The sequence below is a fragment of the Diadema antillarum genome, unplaced genomic scaffold (assembly GCF_040938485.1).
Source record: "Diadema antillarum isolate AM-2024a unplaced genomic scaffold, OU_Dant_1.0 seq00000140_RagTag, whole genome shotgun sequence".
NCBI classification, from domain to species: domain Eukaryota; kingdom Metazoa; phylum Echinodermata; class Echinoidea; order Diadematoida; family Diadematidae; genus Diadema; species Diadema antillarum.
Window position 1 is genome coordinate 197,295 of NW_027271217.1, and position 23,318 is coordinate 220,612.

The following is a 23,318-nucleotide window of genomic DNA, read 5'->3' on the forward strand; positions in this document are numbered from 1 at the left end:
AACTGAGTGCAGGAGTACATCTGTCAGTAAGCAAGTACGGTGCCAACAGGAGGCCCACAGGTGTTCGAAATAGGGCCTGCACCCAAGGCCCTGCAATGAACTGCACAGCAGCTAAAACTCAACTAATCCCCAGCCGCACCTGGGTATGTTCCTCCATATTGGCCCTGCACTCCACCTACCAGTTGCAAAACACAGTCATGTTCTACACGCGACTGCAGAGTCTGTCTTGTCAAAATTGGAGAGCACTTGGACGTAATAATTTGCTAAATTGATCCAGAGATATTTACCACCTCATGGATGGAACTGCAGACATGTACGTGACCCACGACCACGTTATCCCTGGCAACATTACAGATACTACAAAATACAGTGATATGGCTGAAAAACAAGAGCTTTGATGTTGTTATATCAGATATAAGTTTGATATCCCACCTTCCTCTTTAGGCAGAATTCCACAGTATTAAAGAATGTTTTGAAATTCAACACTCTTTGAATTTCATGAAGTCTCTTGATGGATTGATTGACATCATGTTTTTACCTGGTCAATCTCCTAGACATGATTTAATTGAATCTAAACTTCAGTGTCGATCTTTTCCAGGTTTTGAGTTCACAGTGATGGGCTTTCTTTATTGCTTCTGTGGCAAGTTTTACGGAATAAAGTGAAATAAATTATATATCATGAGAGAACTTAGAATCCGCAGAACTTAAAAAAAAAGACTAGAAATGTCGCTAAGGCGACTGGTATGCCTCCGCCATAATGCATGATTCTCCTAATAGGTCTATAGTACATGTAGACTATGTGTGATTACATTTTCACAAAATTGGCAAAATATTGAAATGACAAGTTTGTCACAAATATATTGAATATTCACCTTCCTTGACCTACATTTGTAGGTTTAATTGGATGAATAGGAGAGCATGTATTTGGGGATTTAAGGACTTTAACTTGACTTTGACCCATTCATAAGTTTATAATGCATTGAGTAATTTTCAAGGTATGGAGAAAAAGTGCAATTTCTGTATTGAAAAGTTCATTGTTACCATTTTCATCTGGCCTTTGACCCTAAAATTCATAGGATAATCACTGTCAGGCACAACATGCATAAATATGTAGTAAGTTTCAAGATAACTTGAGCCACTTCTGAGATATGGAGGAAAAAGTTAGTTCAGCACTTTTCCTTGATCTTTGACCTTTTGACCTTTGAGGCAAACAAAAAAAAAAAGAAGAAAAAAGACAGTTTCCAGAGAATCTCTATTAGGTTATACATGCATACACCAAGTGTAAAAAAAAATAATAATCCTGCTGGCATTGTATAAATATGAGGGAAATAGTAAAATTTCGAAGTGTTGCCCATGACCTTTGACCCCTGACCTTTGACCCATGAACCCTAAATTCTCTAGATAATCACTGCCAGTCAGTACATGTATATATACTAGTACTATGTTCCATGAAGATACCTTGAACAATTTCCAAGATACGGAGAAAAAAGTGAAGTTTTAATATTTTTACTTGACCTTTTGACCTTTGACCTTTGACCTCATGACCCCGAACTTTCACCAGAGAATCTAAATTGGGTAATACATGTATACACTAAGTTTCAAGAAAATATCTTCAAGCATTGCATAGTTATGGTGGAAATAGTGAAATTTTACGTATTTGACCTTGACCTTTTGACCTTTGACCTTGAGCACGTGCACCCAAAAGTTGATAGGCACAACTTCACCCCCTAATACACATACATGCCAAGTTTCATTAGGATACCTCAAAAGGTTTTTTAGTTACGCTGTCCACAAAATTCATTACGGACGGAAGGACGGACGGACGGAAAGACGGACGGACGGACGGACGGAAGGACGGACGGACGGACGGACGGATGGACGGACAACCCGAAAACATAATGCCTCCGGCACCACTTCGTGGCGGAGGCATAAAAAGAAATGTGAACTATTTGAAGTCATTGTTTGGCAGCTCAATAAGACTTTGGTGGTTTGGGGTCACATACATATCTATATAAATAAACACACATACATAAATATTATGACAGTTGGCTGTTGTTATTTGTAGTTCAATATGTAACTACCAGGTTATGTATCTGACCTAAAAAAAAAAAATAGTAAGAACTTCTTTCCTTCAGAAGGTTGGAGACAGCGTAGCAGTGTATGACATTGCATCTCCATCGATCTGCGTCTCATCATCATCTATACCACTACCACTGCCAGCTTTAGAGTGTCCTTGAGACCCATCCTGGCTGGAGGGGGAAGGGCCTGCTCCTTGGGAGTCTACCGTCCGCCTCTCCGCGCCATTCACGCTCCCCTGCTGCAAGGCGCTCTCGGCCTGTTGTGAGTTGAGGCTCGATGACCTGCTCTTTGTGATACTCTGCTTCATGTCCATGAGGAGCCCCGCAAACGGATCCGTGGGCTTCGCTTCGGCAGCCTTCTTCGCCGCCTGCTCCACGAGGTCCTGCTTTAGCGACGATGGTGCAGATGCATTGTGATGTTGACTGGTCTGGGGAGCTGCACTGGGCTGCTGGTGTTGGGTATGGGTAACGGGTTGCGGTGATGCAGTACCAGCTTCTCTCGAGGGTGCATTTGAACAAATGGCAGAATGAGTTTCCATGGCACTTTCCAATGAAGTAATGCTCCCGCTGGATGTTGGTGGTTGCATATTACGGAGACCTGGATTGAGGAGGGGAGAGTATACAGAGTCCGAGATAAGCTTCACTTAGAGGACTCTGACCAAATTCTGAATTTACATAATGACAGCAATCTTTAATACTATTAAACACATCACATTTTGGTCCTTCCTAATAAAGAGTCAAGGGTAGTACAAGGCTTGACAAAAGAAATTTCTCCAATTTACCACTATGGGCATTTGGGCAGGCATGCCATGATTGAAACATGCATAATTTTATGCTCATCTATTTTACCTGCTAAGCAGTAAGTTTTAGCTGTTCTGGGAAAGTGGGTAAGTAGGTTTATGGCATTCTCCATCAAAATTAGAATTAGATTTTAATTGTGTAATAAAACACTTATGATAGTTAACCACATTTTAAGCATGGAGATTATAACCAAAAATTTGGTCATATATACTGTAATAATGAATAAGGGCACTGGAAACAGGAGTCTGCATCAAGATGGATGATGACAAAAATCACTTTTTCATGAACACATAGTATAAGAGTTGAACAATCAATGCCTTTGCCATGTTATGCCAAAACTTAATAATCAAACTTCTACTCTTCAGTCCATTTGAAGTTTTCATCAAAGTACAATTCATGGAGTGGGATTTTACTCTGAGCTTTGCATGATGGGCAGACAATCACCCTTTTTGGTACTCAAAAATTTAATGTCAGTAATGTCAAGTTGCAGTAAAATCACTTGGCAATAGTGATTGCATGCTTCACAGCTACAAAAAAAGGACCGGGAAAAGCCTTGAAATCATTTACCCCGCGATGACACGTACATCTGTATTTTTCTCAATAAACCGTAACTGTAGACGGTTTAGTCTGGAAACATTTTTATTATAACTATTGTTCACATTATGTATATTTAAAAATACTTAACATCGATTTTACCGATCAAATTTTTACAGGGGTTGTTTCTATCCCTTACTCACATTTAAGAACAATTTTAAAGCACTAATGCTGGGTTTTTGTTACCCACGCCGATGAAAATCGGCAGGGGGTTATGTAAAGGGTTCCGTATGTTTGTTTGTTTGTTTGTTTGTTTGTTTTGTTTGTTTTTTGTTTGTTTGTTTGTTTGTTTGTTTGTTTGTTTGTTTGTTTGTGTACAAGATAACAAGAGAACGGGTAAACGGATTTGCACGAAATGTTATGGGGATGTTTGGATAATGGCAGGAAAGAATCGATTAGATTTTGGTGATAATCGGTTGACCCTTGCAAATTCTGTGTGACCTTGAAGTTTTGACCCCATGGTATAGTGACCCCTCCAAAAATTTCCCGTTTCTCACTTTGCGATTTTCCGCTACCATACGAAAACGTAAACTTCCAAACGATCCGATTTCGCTGCTCAAATGTTCGTAAGAATTCCGAAATTTACGCTTAGGCCTATTTGAGGGACTATGTCCTTCTAGATTTATGAAAGTTCGTTCTCCGTCATCACAAACTGGCCCGTATTTTGATGATTTTTCAAATTAACATTGATTGTTTTTTTCGTTGGAGGAGTATTTGCTCGGTCGCAGTCACACTGCACGATATGCGCGCTCAATGTCAATGCGTGTGCAAGGCCGCTGAAAATGCATCGCGCTCTACACTGTTGGTGCAAAATTGCATCGGGGACGTTGCGGCGCTCGTTGGTGGCCAAATACTGGTGCAGTAGACATTTGCATTCAACCCTTGCATTGAATAATTCCCGTAGACACTAATCATAGGGGTAATTGCCTAGGGGGTACGTAAATTTTGTTTTTCTTTTGCGCTTTTGTGGATACCATCAAAGATCGTACACTCATACGACCTTTGATATCATCACACTCTCGGCTTGCTATAATCAAAATATCCGCAAGAAAACGGCGTATTTCTCGATTTTTAGCGCTTTTTCGGCGACCCGTCGCGTAGACAATACTCTTAGTCTTAAAACTGGACTTAATTCGCGCACGCTTGGAAAAGTTCCGATTCTGCACTTTTGACGGTGGAATTTGGGATTTTCGATGGATTTTTGGAGGAGACTTAAGGACTTTCCTGTACGTGAATGAGTGTTAATACCGTATGTGTAATGATGTGATTTGCGTGTGATGTGACTGTAGAACCAAAGATCGTACACTTCAGTGTAAGATCTTTGGTAGAACTCACTGGCTGGTGATGAAGCACACTGGCAATTAAGTGGCCGAATTCTGGTAGATGACCGAATGCACATTATGTTTACCCCGACTTTGTACTTAGGCGTGGGTCTGCCGCCTTTGACGGCCCCTCTCTAGTTTCATCTGCAAGTGGTAAATTATGACTGAGATGCTATAAACCAGGCATCACTGTTTCCCACCATTTACCACTGACCTGCATTGTTGTTCGTATTGAGTACCTGTCCGGCCATCTTCTGCCTGGCCATCCTCTCGTGCCTCTGGCGCTGTGCTCTCCTCCTCAACTCGAACACCTCCTGGCTGACGTCTCGTAACCGTCCTTCAGTGTCGCACACCTTCTGCTTCACCTCCTTCAAAGACACAATGTCACAAATTTCAGTCGCTTTTTTCTTTCCATTTACTACTTACATATAAAGATCGCAGGAATGTAACAAGCATTTGTTTGATCCTTAGATATACTATACTCCTTGGTGACATACGGTGATACTTCTGGAAATAAGCACTAGGTAATTAGACAGCTTTAGTCATCACATATTTTCATGAATGATGGGTTTGGTTTGCTCGTTTCTCTCGTGATACCTGAAAAATAAAATAAGGTGGAAATATATTACAAGCCTCCCACAAAACTCAATTTGGCTGTGTAAATTTCTGTACAAATATTTGAAATTGACATTCCACGTGCATAGAAATCATACAGTGTATCTTTATTGTCCTAACTTGATATTGCCTATGACCTAGACTCTCCTACATGATGATCCTTTTCGTATCAAGACAATTCAAGTTCATCATCTGAAAAAGTTACAACTCACCAACCAAGTGATACCTGAACAAAATGGCAGACCTGTGCATACAGTGTAATTCAGTTACTTGCATCAAATTCAGAAAAGTCACTGTGGGATTCGTCTGCTGAGATGAAATTAAGAAGATTGATAAATCTGTATCCAGAGAGGAGTACTTTGCAAAAGCTGATGACAATTCTTACTTGTAACTTATTGTGGATGTCGGTGCTGAGACTTTTTATTGCCTGGACTCCTGACAGCGTTGCATCTTGGCCTCCAAGTTTTGAGCTAAGTGATCGACAGATGGACATACAAAGGGACAAAAGGACAAAATTGCAAGTTGACAAAGTTAAATTCTGGGCATGGTATGGTTGGTAGCATCCTCATGTGTTAGCAATAGCAACAATGCATATGTTATGAAATGACGGAGTGCTAATATTTCACCACAATCACTGTACTGTGATGGGTTTGTAGAACCCACTTACCTCCCAGCCCTACTCATGCATCAGTAGATGACACAACTTTCTCCGAAAATATGCATGTTGAATTTGAACCAGTAATCACAAACAAGTTAAAACAAAGAAGGCATGGAAAAATTGGGGAGGGAAGTAAGTCAAAGAAATTGATTTAACTTGTTGTAAGGTTAATACATGCATGATATCAAAGCAACTACAATATGTGACCGTGCATCACAGAACGAACAAAAAGTCGCACCCCTTGAGTTTAAGTGAGAATTCAAAAAAGATGAAATGGGTCAACCAAGTCAATCTTGAGTTTTTCATCTTTTCTAAAAAAGCTGTTCTTCTTCTACATTATCCCTAAGTTTGCTGTTTGCAGCAGTTTTATACAACCCTTTTTTTTTTTTGTAGAGTAAAGTGTGATCAGGTATGCTATAGAGGCCCCTTTTCATTTCTTGAAAATCCTTTGCACGCTATTCACTTTCAACTCTAATAACTTTTGAAAGGATGGTGCTACTGGTTTGAAAGTTGGCATTAATGATGGACAGAATGCATTAATAGAGTATGCTGAATTTCAGCTTAATCTGATAACCCCCTCATTGTTGTTGCTCCGATGGTTTACATCCTGCTTATTGTCCCATTCACCACACAGCTAGCACTGCTTTAGTACAGATTAGGTGCTTGAACAGACCCTGCACTTCAGAGCCTCTTTTCTCCGTTCACACTTTTCCAGAGTGTGTGCTTTCTTTCCAATATTTAGATAGGTTAGGAGAGTCCATTTGAATTGAGTTATACATACATCATGTTGAAGCTTAGAGTCTGCTCTTTCAGAATCTGTCCTTATCTAAATATCCATGTCTGGCAACTTTTTGTTGGTTTTGTGATGCAGGGTCACATATTAAAAAAAGCACTACTGAGAGAGCAGACCTCCACCAGGCAGCCATGAATAAGACATCACCCTTCTGTAGGAAGTATCTTCAACATAAACATACATGTAGAGGTAAACAGACATCTACACAATACATTTGGTAAAAATCTGATCCATTGTTGAGTTATTGTGAGATTAAGATTATCTTATGTCCTCTACAACCTTTGACCTTTGACCTCATGATCCCAAATTAAATTGTTTCCTTCTTACCTCATTATGAACACACCCAGCAAGTTTGATGCAAAGTCGCTCATCCGTTCTTGAGTTATTGGGAGCTTAATCATATTTTATGACCCCTATGACCTTTGACATTTGATCTCATGACTTCCAAATTGGACTGTTTCTTTCTTACTTCATTATAAACACATCCTGCAAGTTTGGTGAAAATTCTATTATTCATTCTTGAGTTACTAGGAGAGTAAGCTTATTTCATGTCCTTTTATGGCCCCATGACCTTCAACCTTATGACCCCCAAATTCAATTTTTTTTCCCCTACTTCATTATGAACACACCCTGCAAGTTTGGTAAAAATTTGTTCATTCGTTTTCAAGCTATCTCATACACAAACAAACAGACAGACAAACTCACAGAACTGAAAAACATAACCTCTGCCAGATGTAGGTTTTACCTATTGGCGGAGGTAACTATGAACTTTGTCGATCTAAAAAGAGCTTGGGCATTGTGAAAGGTGTGCATGGTTCATCATTTAAAAGGTATCAAGCAAGATTAGTCACATCACAATGCAGCTGAGGGGGCTAACTTTTAGCAAACCCGCTCACTGACTGAAATCTCACCCATAGCTGTGAAGGATCTGCTGGAAGCACGTACTACCAGACGATATCGCTGATTGGACTGTGGCAAGTTTGTACTCTGATTCAGCCGTGTCACCAAGGTTAACGATGCACACTTTTCTCGCCTGGAACCCACTGCAAGCGAAATGGGGATTTTTGAAATGATGACAGTGAATACAAACATGAACCTGGCAGGAGGGATAATTGAGGCAGCCTGGCTCACAGATATGCCTCGATAGTGAACAGATGATGAAATGATCACGACAGAGATGATGATGATGATGATGATGATGATGATGATGATTATGGTAATGATACTGATACAAGTTCTTAAAGGTGATGAGCTAGAGGATAAGTCAATAACTATGCATTCACTTATTTATCATTAGGGGTATGATTTTTTGTTCATTGACTAGAGATCAAGTGGTTGAAAATATGAAACTAGGATTTTAGCAGTTTAAGGGTAAGTTTCTGTCATGAGAAAAACTACAAAGCCATCACATATAACATAATTTCTCAAGAAAATCAGAGACATGTTCAATTAACATTTAACATAAAAGCATGGCCAAGTATATGATGTGTCTATCATCAAACACATGTGTGCTGTTGATTGGTATTAAACATGGGCAATTGAGTGCTGGTCGAGAATAATAACAGAAAAGGATGTGCACTTTAAACGACAGGAAAGAGAAAGCATGTCACAGATTGGCAAAGGGTCATCAGAAAGGAAATATTATCTGACTATCTCTACCCCAGTGAGGAGATTACAGGCAGTACAACTCTTTGATACACTGCCCCAGATGGTTTTCTCATACCCTGGGACAAATGCTCTCCTACTCTTGTACAACTCACGTAAATCCGTAGGTAAAGAACTGGTAGGGGTAAGTGTGAGTGGCAAGATTCCAGCTGCTGCTGCACGAGAAAATGCCCAGGAGAAATGTCTCGGGCTGCACGCCGTCACGGAGCCTGGCTAGGAGCCGCTTATACAGCACCATCTCCCGAAGAGATGGCTGCAGCAACGTGTTGCGCCGAAAACGGTAAAAACCCACCACATTCTGCACATAGATGTAGGAAAAAAAAGACAAAGAACTACGAGTATTTGCATGCGCAAGAGGAAGCCATGTATCGTATGGTACTTTTATCTTCAAAGATATGGTGTCTCCCAGCATTACATTTGAGAGCAAATTCAAATTGTTCTCTCTCTTCCTGAGCATGATAAAACCTACAGAGTGATCATCATGACAGTATCTGTACATTCAAAGAAACTTTAAAGGCCCACTTTCTCCTCTATCGCAAAACGGTATACTGTTCAACAAAGCAGTTGTCTGATGCACTTGGGCAAGTGCTTTAATAACAACAAATGTACAAAATAATTTCTAGCATTACCATTTCAAGGGCAGGCAAGTCTTTAGATCAAGGTTAAAACTTAATGGCATTCATGCCCTTCCTTTAAACTCTGTGTATACAGAAACAATCATAGTGCTGCTTTACATTTTTTTGACATTGATATCAGACACAAATATAACATTATGCAAATTAGATGAGGGACAATATCACAACCTCACAAGCCTCTAAAATAAATATCTTCACAATAATTTACATTTAATTCGGAAATAAAAGTATTTGGGGGATGTTTAGCAAAGATGATTTTGAAAAAGGGACAGGAATATAAACATGTAAAATGTTGAATTACAGAAAAACAGAGTATCCTCATATGTTTGTGTACAAACCAATGAGACAGCTGTGAGGCTGTGACATCATTTCCTAGTCTAACCTTTTTATCATGGAAAACGTAGAATATGTTAAAGACTTTTTTTTAAAACTATAATTTGGGTCTGACATGCATGGAAATTTCACTGCTTGTTTTATTCATATTTTTTTCTTCTTACTTACAAATGTTGTAAATCAAGCTCAAATGATGAGTAGAGACTTATGAAGAATATTTTACCAAAAAATTCATTCAAATTAAATCACAGAGTCATACCCCTCCACCTTGGGGAAAACTTTGTATAGTATTTCATATTTTGCATACAGCAACACGTCTCAGTGTTGTCTCACCAGACCTTTTCTAATACCCAAATACAATGTCCAATACAAAGGTACATGTGGGGCCTGGTAACCTGGATGAGTGCAATAAATGTGACCCTGCATCACAAAACCAACAAAAAGTCACCAGACATGGATTTTTAGTTAAGGGCAGATTCGGAAAGAGCAGGCTCTTAAGCTTTGAAATGATGTATAACTCAATTCAAATAGACTCCTTTAACCTGTCTAAATACAATGTACTGGAAAGAAAGCACAAACTCTGGAAAAGTGTAAACTGAGAAAAGAGGCTGTGAAGTAGAGGGTCTATTCAAGGGCTTAATCTTTACCAAGCCATGTGTGATATAAGGGACAAAATGCAGGATGTAAACCAAGGGAGCAACAACAATGAAGGGACTATCAGATTAAACTGAAATTGAGCATGCTTTACTAACACATTCTATCCATGATTAATACCAACTTTCAAAGCAGTATCATTATCCTTTCAAAAGTTATTAGACTTAAAGTGAAGAGTTTGCAAAAGATTTCAAGAAATGAAATGGGGCCTCTGAGACATACCTGCTCATTCTACTCACCCCCAAAGGGTTGTAGAAAAACTGTTGAAAACACACTTTTCCATTTATGTAATGATTCCAAACTAAAGAATAGTGTAGAAGAAGGATAGCTCTTTCAAAAAATATGACAAACTCAAGATTGACTCGGTTGACCCATTTCACTTTTTTTTAGTCCTCACTTAAAATCAAGGGGTGCAACTTTTTGTTGGTTTTGTGATGCACTGTCACAAATATCTACTGAACACAGCACTGGTGTGGATGCAGGTTCAAAAGAACACTTACAACAGTCTTACAGAGTGTGAAAGAAGTAAAAGAAGCTTGCCACATTTACCTTGAAGTTTGATTTGAGAAGAGCCATTACTTTCCCTTGATCAATGTAACCCTTGCCATCGTAGAAACTGTACAAAAGAAGAACAACATACAATGCAAAAGCAAGAATTTAGCTGTGACAGCTCCAGCACATAAAGGGCAGCAGTGCAATAGTTCCTGTGCATTCCAAATTGTCATTACCACAACTGTGAGATTACACACTGCAATACAAGAACATTATAATGCAGCTTTATGTCATTTCAATCAATCAGAAAGTTTGCTAAATGAGTATCAATCACTTTCAATCCCTACAGGTTTCTTTACAGTCCAGACAGTTTCAGTATCATGATCTCCAACATGACGAAAATTAAAGGGCACACTTAAAAGGAAGAACTTGTTCATTCATTGTCACCTTACAACACACATAGTAGGCATTTATGATACAAATACGTTTCACGAATTTTGTTATCACTGTGTTGATATTCCACAATAATAATTGCACACATACAGTGTAGTGCAGAAAAAAAAAACCCGAAAACCCAAATTGACAGCAATTCATTGCTACCTTATTACATTTTTAAATCCTTTCCATACCTTCTTTTTTTTTAAATCAATTCTTATGACATTCAAAATATCAAACAAAATTGATGAGTATACAGCAGTTATCCTTCAGTGTTCAATGTTTACACTTTTTCTTTCATAGACTCATCTCTACTTGATGGAGTATTATTAGGCATCAACAAATAATCTGATAGTAAAGGTGACTGAACTTTTCATACCTGAAAGGTCCTCTGCAGGGACAATGGGAGGTTACATCTAGCAAAGGAAGCAAAATGAAAATAAATTGGTGGTTAAACCATCTTAAATATATCATGGCTATGCTCAATGGGATACAAAAGTCACATTGATCAACTACACACATGCACATACACAATGTACAATGTTCTCGTACTCACACACACAATATGCGCCATGACAGTCATAATAAGTCAATACAATGTACATCATCCAGTATACATCTAAAAATAACTGAAATTGAAATAGTAACAATGCAAAAGATTTATAATCTTTAATTTTTTTTCTCTTTCAAATGATATTTGAGCTTACATTTCTACAAGTTATCAATCATTACTAATTATACATACTATCCTGACTATACATGCATGCAGCTGTACACAAAATGAACACATCATCCATTATAAGAAACTTCTAAGAAAGAAATCTGGATTTTTTTCATTGAGTTGATTTGGATGATTTGTTGACTTTTTACGTGATGTCTACTAACATGGGGATTCTTGTGTAAATCACATATCATACTAAAGAAAACAAATACTTGGGAAGGGGGCATTCAAGTGGCACTATTGCCAAATGGCTCCCTGGAGCAGCCTGGTTCCAAATCCAAATCCAAAGCCACAAATCACGACTCACAACCACAACTTACTTATGTCAACTTCCTCTGTCTTTCTCGTTATCTGGGAGTCACTGATATTAGTTGTCTCTCGGTAGATGACCTCCCCGATCAAGAACCCTTCCTGTTTCAATAAAGAAAATAGAAGTCTTGATTCAGAAAACAAAATCAAATGAAGGCAGGTAACCTCAATTAGTATGGCAAATTTTACTTCAATAGAAAATGCTAATATCAATCCAATGATGTGAATGCTGGGGTTTACATCTAGTACTCCTACTAAAACAAAAAAGGAGAGAAAAAAAACCCAGCTACAACAAATATGTCATGAGATTTGTACCATCGTAGGTTAGCTGTAATTTCTGAAGGGAATTAGTCAGAGCATTTGTAACATACAATGACAAGGCATATACCCCATCTTAACAGGCCATAAAACGCAGGGTAGCCTCGGGGTAGCCTCTGGTGAAGAATCTTCCCCTGAGAAGACTGTGCCTGTTAAGACGCAACACAGTGGACATGCTCAAGGTAGCTGCGGGGTAGCCTTGGGCGAAGTCTTATAAAACGCTAAGGAGCCTCGGGGTAACCTCGGGTGAAGAATCTTCCCCTGTGTCTGTTAAGATGCAACACAGGACAGCCTCGGGGGTAGCCTTGGGGTAGCCTTGGGGTAGCCCCGGGCGGAAACCTTACCCTTTGATCAACCAGGGTAGACGCGGGGTAACCTCGGGCGAACCGCGGAGGCTACCCCGTGATTGTGTCTGTTAAGACGCTCACGGGTGTGAATCTTCCCCCGAGGCATCACGTGACCAGCACTAAGTCAGGTGACCAGCACTGCACCACATAAATCCACGAACTCTCTCCATGTATTAGCACGACCCGACGGTCCGCGCTTGTGTGAACAATAACATTCAGGTACGCTGAAAATGAAGCATTTCACACGCACATCATTGTCATTGCACTAGCATGTGGTTGCGTACTAATGTGCAAGTGTGTACTGATGATACAGGCAAGTGGGAACTAGTATCTACTGAGGCGTTTCAATATTATATTAGACCAACTGTTTTTCCTTAAAACATGTTTACTGCGAAAGCGCCTTTCTCTTTTCTTTTCACAAGGATCTTACAAAAAGAAGTAAAGAAAGTAGAAGTCATGAAATCAACTACATGTTTAAACAGAGCACGTCTATAAATTATTACCATATAATATACTGTTCAACCAGCATAACTTGCATGTTCCCTTAACATGTCTTTTGTTAATCACATTAATATCACAGAAACATGCAAGTTATGCTGAGTCGAGGGGAAAGTGCATTCCAATGTCTATTGTTAAACATTTCAGTACTTTAGCAATGATTGACAGATGAGGTCATCTCAGGAATATTGGTTTGGAAGGATTTTTTGTGGGCATTCCTAAGTAATCAGAGGAAAAATAGAAGAAAAAAAAATCGTTAAAAATACATGGAATGTTTCTAGATATTCATTTCACCACAAAGGTGATGTTGAGGGTATCATAAATCAACACAAATCAACATGCATTTGGATTTCAGGGGCCCTTTAATTCCATTTCACTATGTATGGGTGTACAATGTATGGCAGAAAATACCCCGGATTCATCCCTACAAGCTCGAATTGTTTACTCATATGAATTGTACGTGCAGAGTTCTGGGCGACAAGCACAATTGTTTTTTAATGTGCGCATCATTTAACCGACCGCTAGATCTACATTGTATTCTCCATTGATAAAGCAAGTTAACCTAGTGAATGGAAAAGACATGTTAACATCAATTAAGTGTATTAACTAATGGGGATTTTCTTCAATTCTTTTTCTTCTTGTTTCCTCAAGTTATTACCTCTACAATGTTTTGTACCCTCCTCATTATCTCTTGTCTTGATTTGTATTTATGTGCCAATATTCCAGCATACTGCGCCCCGTCCGCATCCCACACTGCATAGCTGCACATACTTTTGATTTTATATGCAAGAAAGCCATTGCACAACGGTGGTCGATCAGTAGGTGGTCAATGAGTAGTAGACTTTAATACTATACTTTAGGTGATAACTATACACAGCCTGTTCCTGTACATGATTGAGTATTCCAATTGATTGCATTTTCACTGGACTGGCCACATTGGGTCGCTCCCAACATAAACTGCAACATATGGGACCAAGCACTACTGCCCCACCTTTCGACTTATAGTAGCATACATCTACGACTACAACTAGACTAGAACTACTCGCACTTTCTACACTAATGCATACTTCGTTTCATTTATTTCACACGCTATGAATGACGGCCAATGGATGTGGATAAGATTAATATATTTACCTGATCACCATCGCAACAACTGTTGTCGTAGTGCAACGAGCTCCACACACTTCCGCTAATGTTGACCACTGCCATTTTGACACAACCGATCGCGATAATCTCGTAGGCTCTCTCAAAACATCATCTCTTGCCAACATGAGCACTACTGCATGTGCATGCATGATCTCTGCTTCACACTAGGTGGTCTACAGCACGGACAGCAGCGTGCTGTGCATCTTTTTTTTTTTTTTGTTATAAAACTGATTAAAAAAAAAGAAAAGAATATTTCATTCTTCATCAATGGAAACAAATTGCACAAAGGAAAAATCTTTACATCAATTTCATGATCAATACAATGTGATGATTTTTTTCTTTACCAAAACATAGATCACAATCCATTAGGTTACGCGTTTATTTTTAAACGATGTTTTTAACTGACAGACAATTCCTTTTCAGCAATGTACATTCATCACTATACAAAGTGTATTTAATTTTCTACTAGTAGTCATCAACAGAACCTAGTTTACTCACATGCATTCTACCGGACTTTAAATGTCAATATCCATTGACTGAAGTTTAGTTCTTAAAAACAAACAAACAAATAAACAAAAACAAACAAAAAACACACATGTAAATGAATAAATAAATAAACGAATTAATAGATAAGTAGATAAATAAATACATGAATAATTACATAAGTATATTAATAATGATGATAATAATAACAATAATAATAATAATAATAATCATAATGACAATAATAATAGTAATAGACCCTAATAACACAAATAAAAAAAATAACAACAAAGTAGGCCTAAGCCTCCCCTTCCTGTCAAAATCACCAGCAACCCTTACTAAAATACCCTCGTCATCTACTCCCCATTCTCGCCTGTCATACACATATTTCAGTTCGAGTGCGTCGAAAGGTATTTCCCGGTGGATGTCCAATACTATAAAAACAAACAAAAACAGAACCTTAATATTTTTTTTTCACTTTTCCCACTTTTCCAAATGTTTCCAAATGAAACGTATTGCTTATAACTGCTATTTTTTCTTCTAACTTATCTTGTTCTACAAAAATTTAATAAAAAAAAAAATGTTCCATTGGCTGTGTGTTAACCAAAAATAAAACATGATTAACCTATTAAGCCTTTCCTTTGTCTGGTAAATCAATATTTAAAAAAAAAAAGAATTCAACTGTTGCAAATCAACATAAAGAAAAGAAAATACACTTTTCCAAACCTTCCTAGAAAATTCACATGTATAACGTTTATATATCTCTTCATCTTTATGACAAAAGGAACATAAATTATCATTTACAAATTTCAACTTAAATAAGTGATGTTTTATGTACACTACTCCATACAATTAATCTAAATTGAAAGTCCTTCAAAACAGAACTCAAAGTCGTCGTGACCGACCACAGTTGAGGACTGGATCGATTGCACATCAAGAGATTACACATCGAGAGTTCCTGACTGGAACAAACTTCAGAAAACATTCCTGACATTTTAGCTCTGTATAGAATGTATCTATGTATATAGAAATACAAAACGTCGGCAAAATATCTAAAACTTCTCATCCTCCCTCTCAAAAACAAAAACACAAACACAAACAAAAACATTTGAAACGCGACTGGATAAAACAGTCGAACGATTGACAAAGTGTTTAGAGGTTAGGTAGCGATAAGGCACTAATAATTATAGTATTGACATGATTGAAAAGCGATGACGACGACGATGTAGCTTAATTGCGGCTGCTAAAGGGGTGCACTGGCCTTAATTGATGGTATTATTCTTAATACATTGTGTGCGTGGATTGTAAGACTATATCATTGCGAACCTCTGCGAATCTTGTAAAAGCTATAGAACTGAATTTTACGCCAGACAGCTATTCATAAATTACTCCATAATCTGGGAAAGCCTCCCTTATATGTCAGACGTAATTAAGACCCCCCCCCCCCCCCTGTTACTCCTCCCGGCACTCAGGTTGTCATCTGCCAGTATATACCGCATGGGCGTTCCCGATTTTTCGGAAAAGGGGTATATTTTTGGGAGCTCATTACGGGTAAGATGTATACAAATCGTTGAAATATCTTCTTTTTTCTAAATAATATTAATCTGTCACGGATTATTTCTAGTTTGGGGTAATTTTCAAATCTTTTCCAAATAATCCTGAAATAGGGTTCGGAAAAAAGGATGAATTTCAAACCCCAGAAAAATTCCGAAATGGTGTAGTGGGGCTTTTTGGTGTTTGCCGGATCTCGAGAATGTGCATGCTCAGTATACTGGAATGAACATGATTTGCTAAAGTATGAATGGCCGTGCGGCAGTAGTCATGAGGAAAAGAAAAGATTACATCAAGTTCAAGTTTACCTAAATAATTTCATAAAAATGAGGTTTAAAAAGAGAAAGTTCGTCTCTATTTTCAAGATTCCCACATTTCCCAGGTGTTCACTCCTCCATAAAATGAATATGAATTTGAAGAGGTGATAATGTCACCTTGCAGGTCACAAAGTAGTTTCCTTTTTAAAAGTTCGTTTGGGGGAAAATGTAAGATATAAAGTTGTAAACCTTGCAGCGCATTTTCATATATATTTAATATATATATATATATATTTAATATATATATATATATATATATATATATATATATATTAAACAATATGAGCAACGATTATTTTCAAGTAGGGGATGTGGGATTAAACACAACTGTTTAAATCATTTATGGAGTGTTGTGAGGTGCCTTTAAAGGAGATGGTCCCCAGATGATTTTTAGACTTTTGAATTTGGACATCAATCAATGATATATGGTTATGCTTGGTGCAGAGTTTCAGGATTTATTGTGATTGGGATCAGGAATATGAATGTTTGCATCGCCGCAAAATTCATAAGAAATCACAATGAGCAAGGATGATGACAAAATAGATTCGCATAAGAGTGCATGATCGATGATTGTGTGCTAAAGGAAGCACATCAGAAGAAGAAAGTATGTGTAAGTTTAACACAAGTGAACTTGTGAAGCACATTGGTACTGCAAAGAAATTACCTCCTATATGGCATCATCCTTGTTCAGTATAGATATTTTGGATTTTTCAGAATGTTTTTGTTTATCTGCTCATGGATCGCAATAAAATCCACAATCTGTGCAAAGCACCATCGATTTATGTGCAGTACCTGATATTATACAAATTGTCTGGAATACCCCTTTAACATCATGACCTCTGCCGATGTGTAATAGCAGGGCCAGCGCCGTGTTTTTAAAAGTGGGAGGCCCAGTCTATATTTTTGGTGCCACTTCCGGGTTTCATCAGCTGACAAGTAAAAAAGAAAAAAAAAAAAAAAAAAGGCCTTACACGCTGTCCTAGTGCCATTATAAGCATGTATGTATATATATATATATATATATATATATATATATATATATATATGTATATATATATATATATACCTAATAGGTTTGTGTCATTTTATGCTAGAATTGTCATCTTGTATTGTTGACTTGCAAAAGCAAAATGGACATGTGACAATTACATAGCAAATGGGCAATTACACAAAAATTATTCCTTTCCCATGGCCTTTGTTCTTTTCTTTTTTCTTTTCTTTTTTTGCTTTGCTCTAACCGACATGTCCAAGATTTTAGGGGCATGCTGCAATTTGAAATGACGACCTTTCAGCTTCATATGAGACTCTTTTACCGACTTGATACTACCTGGTAGGATTGAATATATATATATGTATATATATATATATATATATATATATATAAAATGGGAAGTTTTATATAAAGCAGACAAAAATTTGTAAGCTATTGTAAGGTAATCAAAATGTCATATTTTTTCAAGATGTAAAGTACTTAATATCAATTAATGCTAATAAGTTGAGGTGATGTTACTGCTTCCAAAGTCTCTCAAGACCAGAATTATAGTCGACTTTATAATATTTTGATTTATTAAGTGAATCCAAGCCAAAGACATAATCTCACTGCATTAAATTATTTTCATGATGTAATGATATCAAATATTACTTCTATTAAAGGGAAGCTAGTAACAGACGCTAAAGTTAAACAGAAAACCAAAACCAACGACTGATCTTTATAGTTTTCAAGTACAGACCAATGGGAGATTTGTGCATAAATTTATATTACATAGATTTTTTAATAATGATATATTTTACTAGTAAACAAAGGCATATTTATTATGAAATAGCACATATCACATTATTTATTTTAATATTTTATTTGCTTTTCATACTTCATGCATTGTTTATTGATACCAAGATAAACTGGAGGTAGGAGTTAGTGTACTTTTGTGTTATAACCAGAAATTGAGATTTGTTTTTAAATTTGTTTTTATCTTTTGATTTAAGGTTATTTTCGTTTTCATTTTCTATCCCCCTTCCTTTCTTCTCGCGCTTTCATTCATCACTCCTATATATCTGTCGATCATTTTTCTACTTCACCTCTCTCTCACACTTCTCTCTCCTCTCCACTCCTCTCACACTTCCATTGTCTTTTCTTTTACTCTCCCTTTATTGTTCTCATTTTTTGTTGCTTTTTTGTTATTTTTGGTTGTTACACATTTCATACAGAATGGGAAGTGTTAGGATGAAGTGAATGAGATTTTTTTTTGTTCTTTACTTGTTTGGTCATATCACAATGAGAATGAAAATATATATTTTTTTTTCTGTTTTAAAACACCAAAGGAAGTTAGAGACCAGATTTATGTTTCTTTTTTTTCTGTGAATCTAATGGTTTCTTATGATTGATTAATTCTAGCTTGTACATATGGTTAAGTCCATATATTATCAACTGTTTTATATTGATAACTTAGAGTTTTTAGTGTGTTATCCAGTAATTTTGAATAATTGTGAAGTACAAACAGTATAATTCAGCCTGCTGGCTGCTATGTTTTACTCTGTGTGTGTGTGTATTTTTAAATCAATGAATAACTTCAATTCAAATCAATTCAATGAATAACAATGTCCCCTTCATCTCATTTGCAAGGGTGATTATAAATACCTATTCCATTAATGTATATATATATATATATATATATATATATATATATATATAATGTGTGTGTGTGTGTGTGTGTATGAGTTTTATTGCAAACAAGCTAAGCACCATTTTTTAACATTTCAAAGTACGTCCATCATAATATAGAGCAAAATTAAACCTTTCCAGTCATAACTGCTTGTAACGTAACAAGAAACATTCTAGAAGTTATGATTAAAAACATCCTGTATTTTCTTATCATTTTCTTTGTTTTTTAGCAGCTTTAATAAAAAATATCTGTACTTAACAAGAATGGGGTTAGCTCACTTTGCGATTAAACTATATATATATATATATACATATATATATATCATATATATATATATATATATATATATATATACATATATATATACATACATGTATATACATATAATGTATCGTCAAAGAAATTTAATTTTGTTGTGTTTTATATTGTGAACTATTTCATTGCAAATAATATTCGCTGCTATTGTGTATTTATGCCATATTGCTGTCCTATTACTCACACCGCCAGGCATTTCAATGTATGTGATAATTGCTGTTCTGGTGTCGTGAATGTCAACTCATGTTGCTGTTTTCTTTTTCTTTTGGCTTTGTTTTGTTTCTGCCTCGTTTTTGCCTTGTTCTGTTTGCAAATTGGTTGCTTTTTGTTATGTGTATGTTGTTTTGTAAAAGGGTCAAAAGCTTGGCATCATTAAAGGCAATAAGTGAACAACTGCAACATCTACTAGCTCTTCTTTCATCATGACTATCAAAGTATATAATTTATATATATATATATATATATATATACATATATATATATATATATATATATATATATATATATATATATATATATATATACAAAGTGTAAAAACAGTCGTGTAAACACCACAGGAGCAAAAAAAAAAAAAAAAAATGGACTCCTGCGGTGTTTATACGACTGCTTTTACAACTTGATATCTACTTACTACACACCAATGCAGAACTTTCATATTTTGATATATATGTGTATACATATATATATATATATATATATACACACACATATATAAAAAATTCCATTAAAACTAATTTTCATGAAATTGTACTGCCAGTTTTACTGTTTGGCTCATTTGATGTCTGTTTGAAATCTAACAACAAGAACTCCTCACCAAGGATGGACTTCTCCTTTATAAAATGATAGCAGAGCTGCACGTCCATCTGTTTGGTAATCAATACTCGCACAATAAAACCCTACTCTCTCTCTCTCGGACTCTCACTCGCTCTTAAGGCTTCACACAATTGCATACATAGATGAAAAATGCACACAATTTAGGCCCAGTTTCATCAAGAGATTTGCAATTACTGAGGGTGACAAGAATTGTTGTTTCCAGCAACAAAGCAATTGTCCACAGTTGATTGGTTATTTGCTTGTTTGTAGCTACAGTAACTATAATCAATGGATGTTGCAATTGATGTAAACTGCTTTCTGAAAAAGGGCCGTAGATAGTAAATAAAGGAAACACAGCACTCCAATATTCCAATGCAGCTTTGGTGTATTGCCAAAATCCTACAATTTCCCATTATTAAACATAGAAGCCAGTCAAATTTCACACAAAGAAGCCATTGCTGAAGTACCTTAATCACATCATAAACTCACTGAAACAATCAAAAATAATCAATTAAGTTGGAACTATGAGTTTATAACAGAATCAAAAAAAAAATTAAAATCACTTCAATACTGACACATTCATGCTTTGTTGGACATGTTCAAAATGTTACTCAAAACTACAAAGTGAGCATAAATCTAAACATAGTGTCAATACAGGAGGCATTTGTTCACTTTCTCACCAGTTTTGAACCACATGAACCATATCAATTGCTCTGATTGGCTAATATAACATGACAGATCAACAAACTGAACTACAGTTGAGACATTTCCCTGTGTGCATCATTACTCTGTAACTGGTTGTCAAAATCTTGAAATCATTTCAGCCTTGGAAATTTAAGACACAGTTGTCTTAATACACCCAAGAATCTTTAGCCTTTGAGAATGCCAATGTTACACCAGAACTTTTAGAATTCCTCTGTATGAACTGTTCCTTGTTGTATGTAGTTTAAGACTGTAGCCTTAAATTTCAACTACTATATTACCGATTTAGTCATAGCCAAGTCGAGGAATGTTTACTTTGGTGATCTGAAAAACATGTACACTGGGCTGAGAAACTGCAAAAAGGGATTATCACAAATTAATTCAGATAACCAACTGATACACTGTACAGGACCTACAACAGTGATGCACAATACAAATTTTATACCACAGGATCATTCAAGGATTACAGCTGTACCTATCTGTGTACTGGTTGCATCTTCTCAGGTACAAACCAAAGCCGGCCTAACTCTTAACATTCGGTGGAATTCAAAGTCAAAGCGAAAGCAACAAACATTCTTCTTTTTTTCTGAACCAAGGATATTTATTATTATTATTATAAAATCAATCATTGCCTTAAATTTATCATCATCATAATTATGATACCAAAGGAAACATTACTATCAAAAATAAAAATTGAAATAACAATAACCAATAATTATAGGACTACTACTGCCAATAATAAATAAACAAATAAATAAACAAATAAATAAATAAGTGAATAAATAGATATACAAATAAGAATCATGATAATATTAATAATAGTGCTGAGAAATTCATGTTAATGATTTCATGTTAAAAATACTAAAACTGAGGTTAATAACTTGGAGTAATACTAAACTCTTTACTGTAATGAGACTTGCAGTAATTATATGCCCCATGTTCATGCATCCAAGATCATTGGAAAAAGATACTCAACCCATGTTGGAACAGGTTCCACGTACATTGTGTATATGACTTTCAATTCAGGAGAATATGGACAATAGCACAGTCAGCATATTTTTATCAAGAGAACAAAGCATTATCCAAATGTCTATTAACCTTCACTTTTTTTTTCTTTGCTGTATTACTACTCTTTAAGTTTCTTTTTTCTTTTCTTTTTTTGCCAAGCTGCACACCTATAATGCTTCTCTTAAATTCCTTCATTTAATTTGATGCTAAAATATGACCTGGAATGGACAAAATCAATTAATACTCCAGCAATTCATTAATCTAAATTTTATGCCACAGAAAGCGCAAGAATATATATAATATATGTATAATATATATATTTCCCAAATACCAATAGCAAAATGCTCGCTAACATTCTATATCAAAATGTAAAATATGCCTCAGTCAGAAAAGAACTGTGGATACATTCTCTGGGGATGCTCTGAAAGCTGTGGTGACTTCATAAACAACGGGGATTGTAAGACGCTCATGGAATCACTAAATATTTACTGCCTGGAGAAAATAATATCACATCTACTATCCTGAAGATTCAGGCACACACATAAGAAATAAAAGATAAGGTGAAAAACATTGTTTCTCACTCACGCATGGAAGAGCCAATACATAACAATATTAAGTACGGTACAACGCGTATGATGATATTCATTAGCCAAACAAGTCAATGGAATTCATACAACTCCTCAGTAAATTTCAAAAAAAAAAAAGAAGAAAGAACCCCAACAACAGAAGAAAAATAAAATTGCTATGTCAATACAATTTCACAACGGGTATACATATTGAATAAAAGGAGGGGGAAAAAAGAATCATATCGAAGCCTTGAAAATTTCTGATAAAAAGGTGAAAGGTGAACACAAATCAAAAGACATCAAATTGGCAATTTGTCAAAAAAGTGTTGTTCAGGCACATCTCTCTACCAGGAATTGTAAACATCCACTTGTAAAACATCATGAAAAAGGCAATGTACATCAATACATTGAGAGAAAAAAACTTGAATTTTAAGAATTTCAAGCCACCACATCCCACACTGAATTGCTGTTACGACAAACACTGAAGTG

General features: G+C 36.2%; 1 protein-coding gene across 1 annotated transcript; it reads right to left on the reverse strand.

The window, feature by feature from the left end:
- Positions 1–1,849: 1,849 nt before the first annotated feature.
- Positions 1,850–14,499, reverse strand: LOC139727658 (BRISC complex subunit Abraxas 2-like). Its single transcript, XM_071638637.1, has 9 exons — positions 14,403–14,499; positions 12,117–12,207; positions 11,455–11,491; positions 10,698–10,764; positions 8,622–8,824; positions 7,773–7,904; positions 5,796–5,880; positions 5,010–5,163; positions 1,850–2,676 (listed from the first exon to the last, which is right to left on the reverse strand). Exons 1-9 carry the CDS (start codon positions 14,475–14,477, stop codon positions 2,132–2,134), a joined length of 1,389 nt encoding a protein of 462 aa, XP_071494738.1. The 5' UTR covers positions 14,478–14,499; the 3' UTR covers positions 1,850–2,131.
- Positions 14,500–23,318: the final 8,819 nt, after the last annotated feature.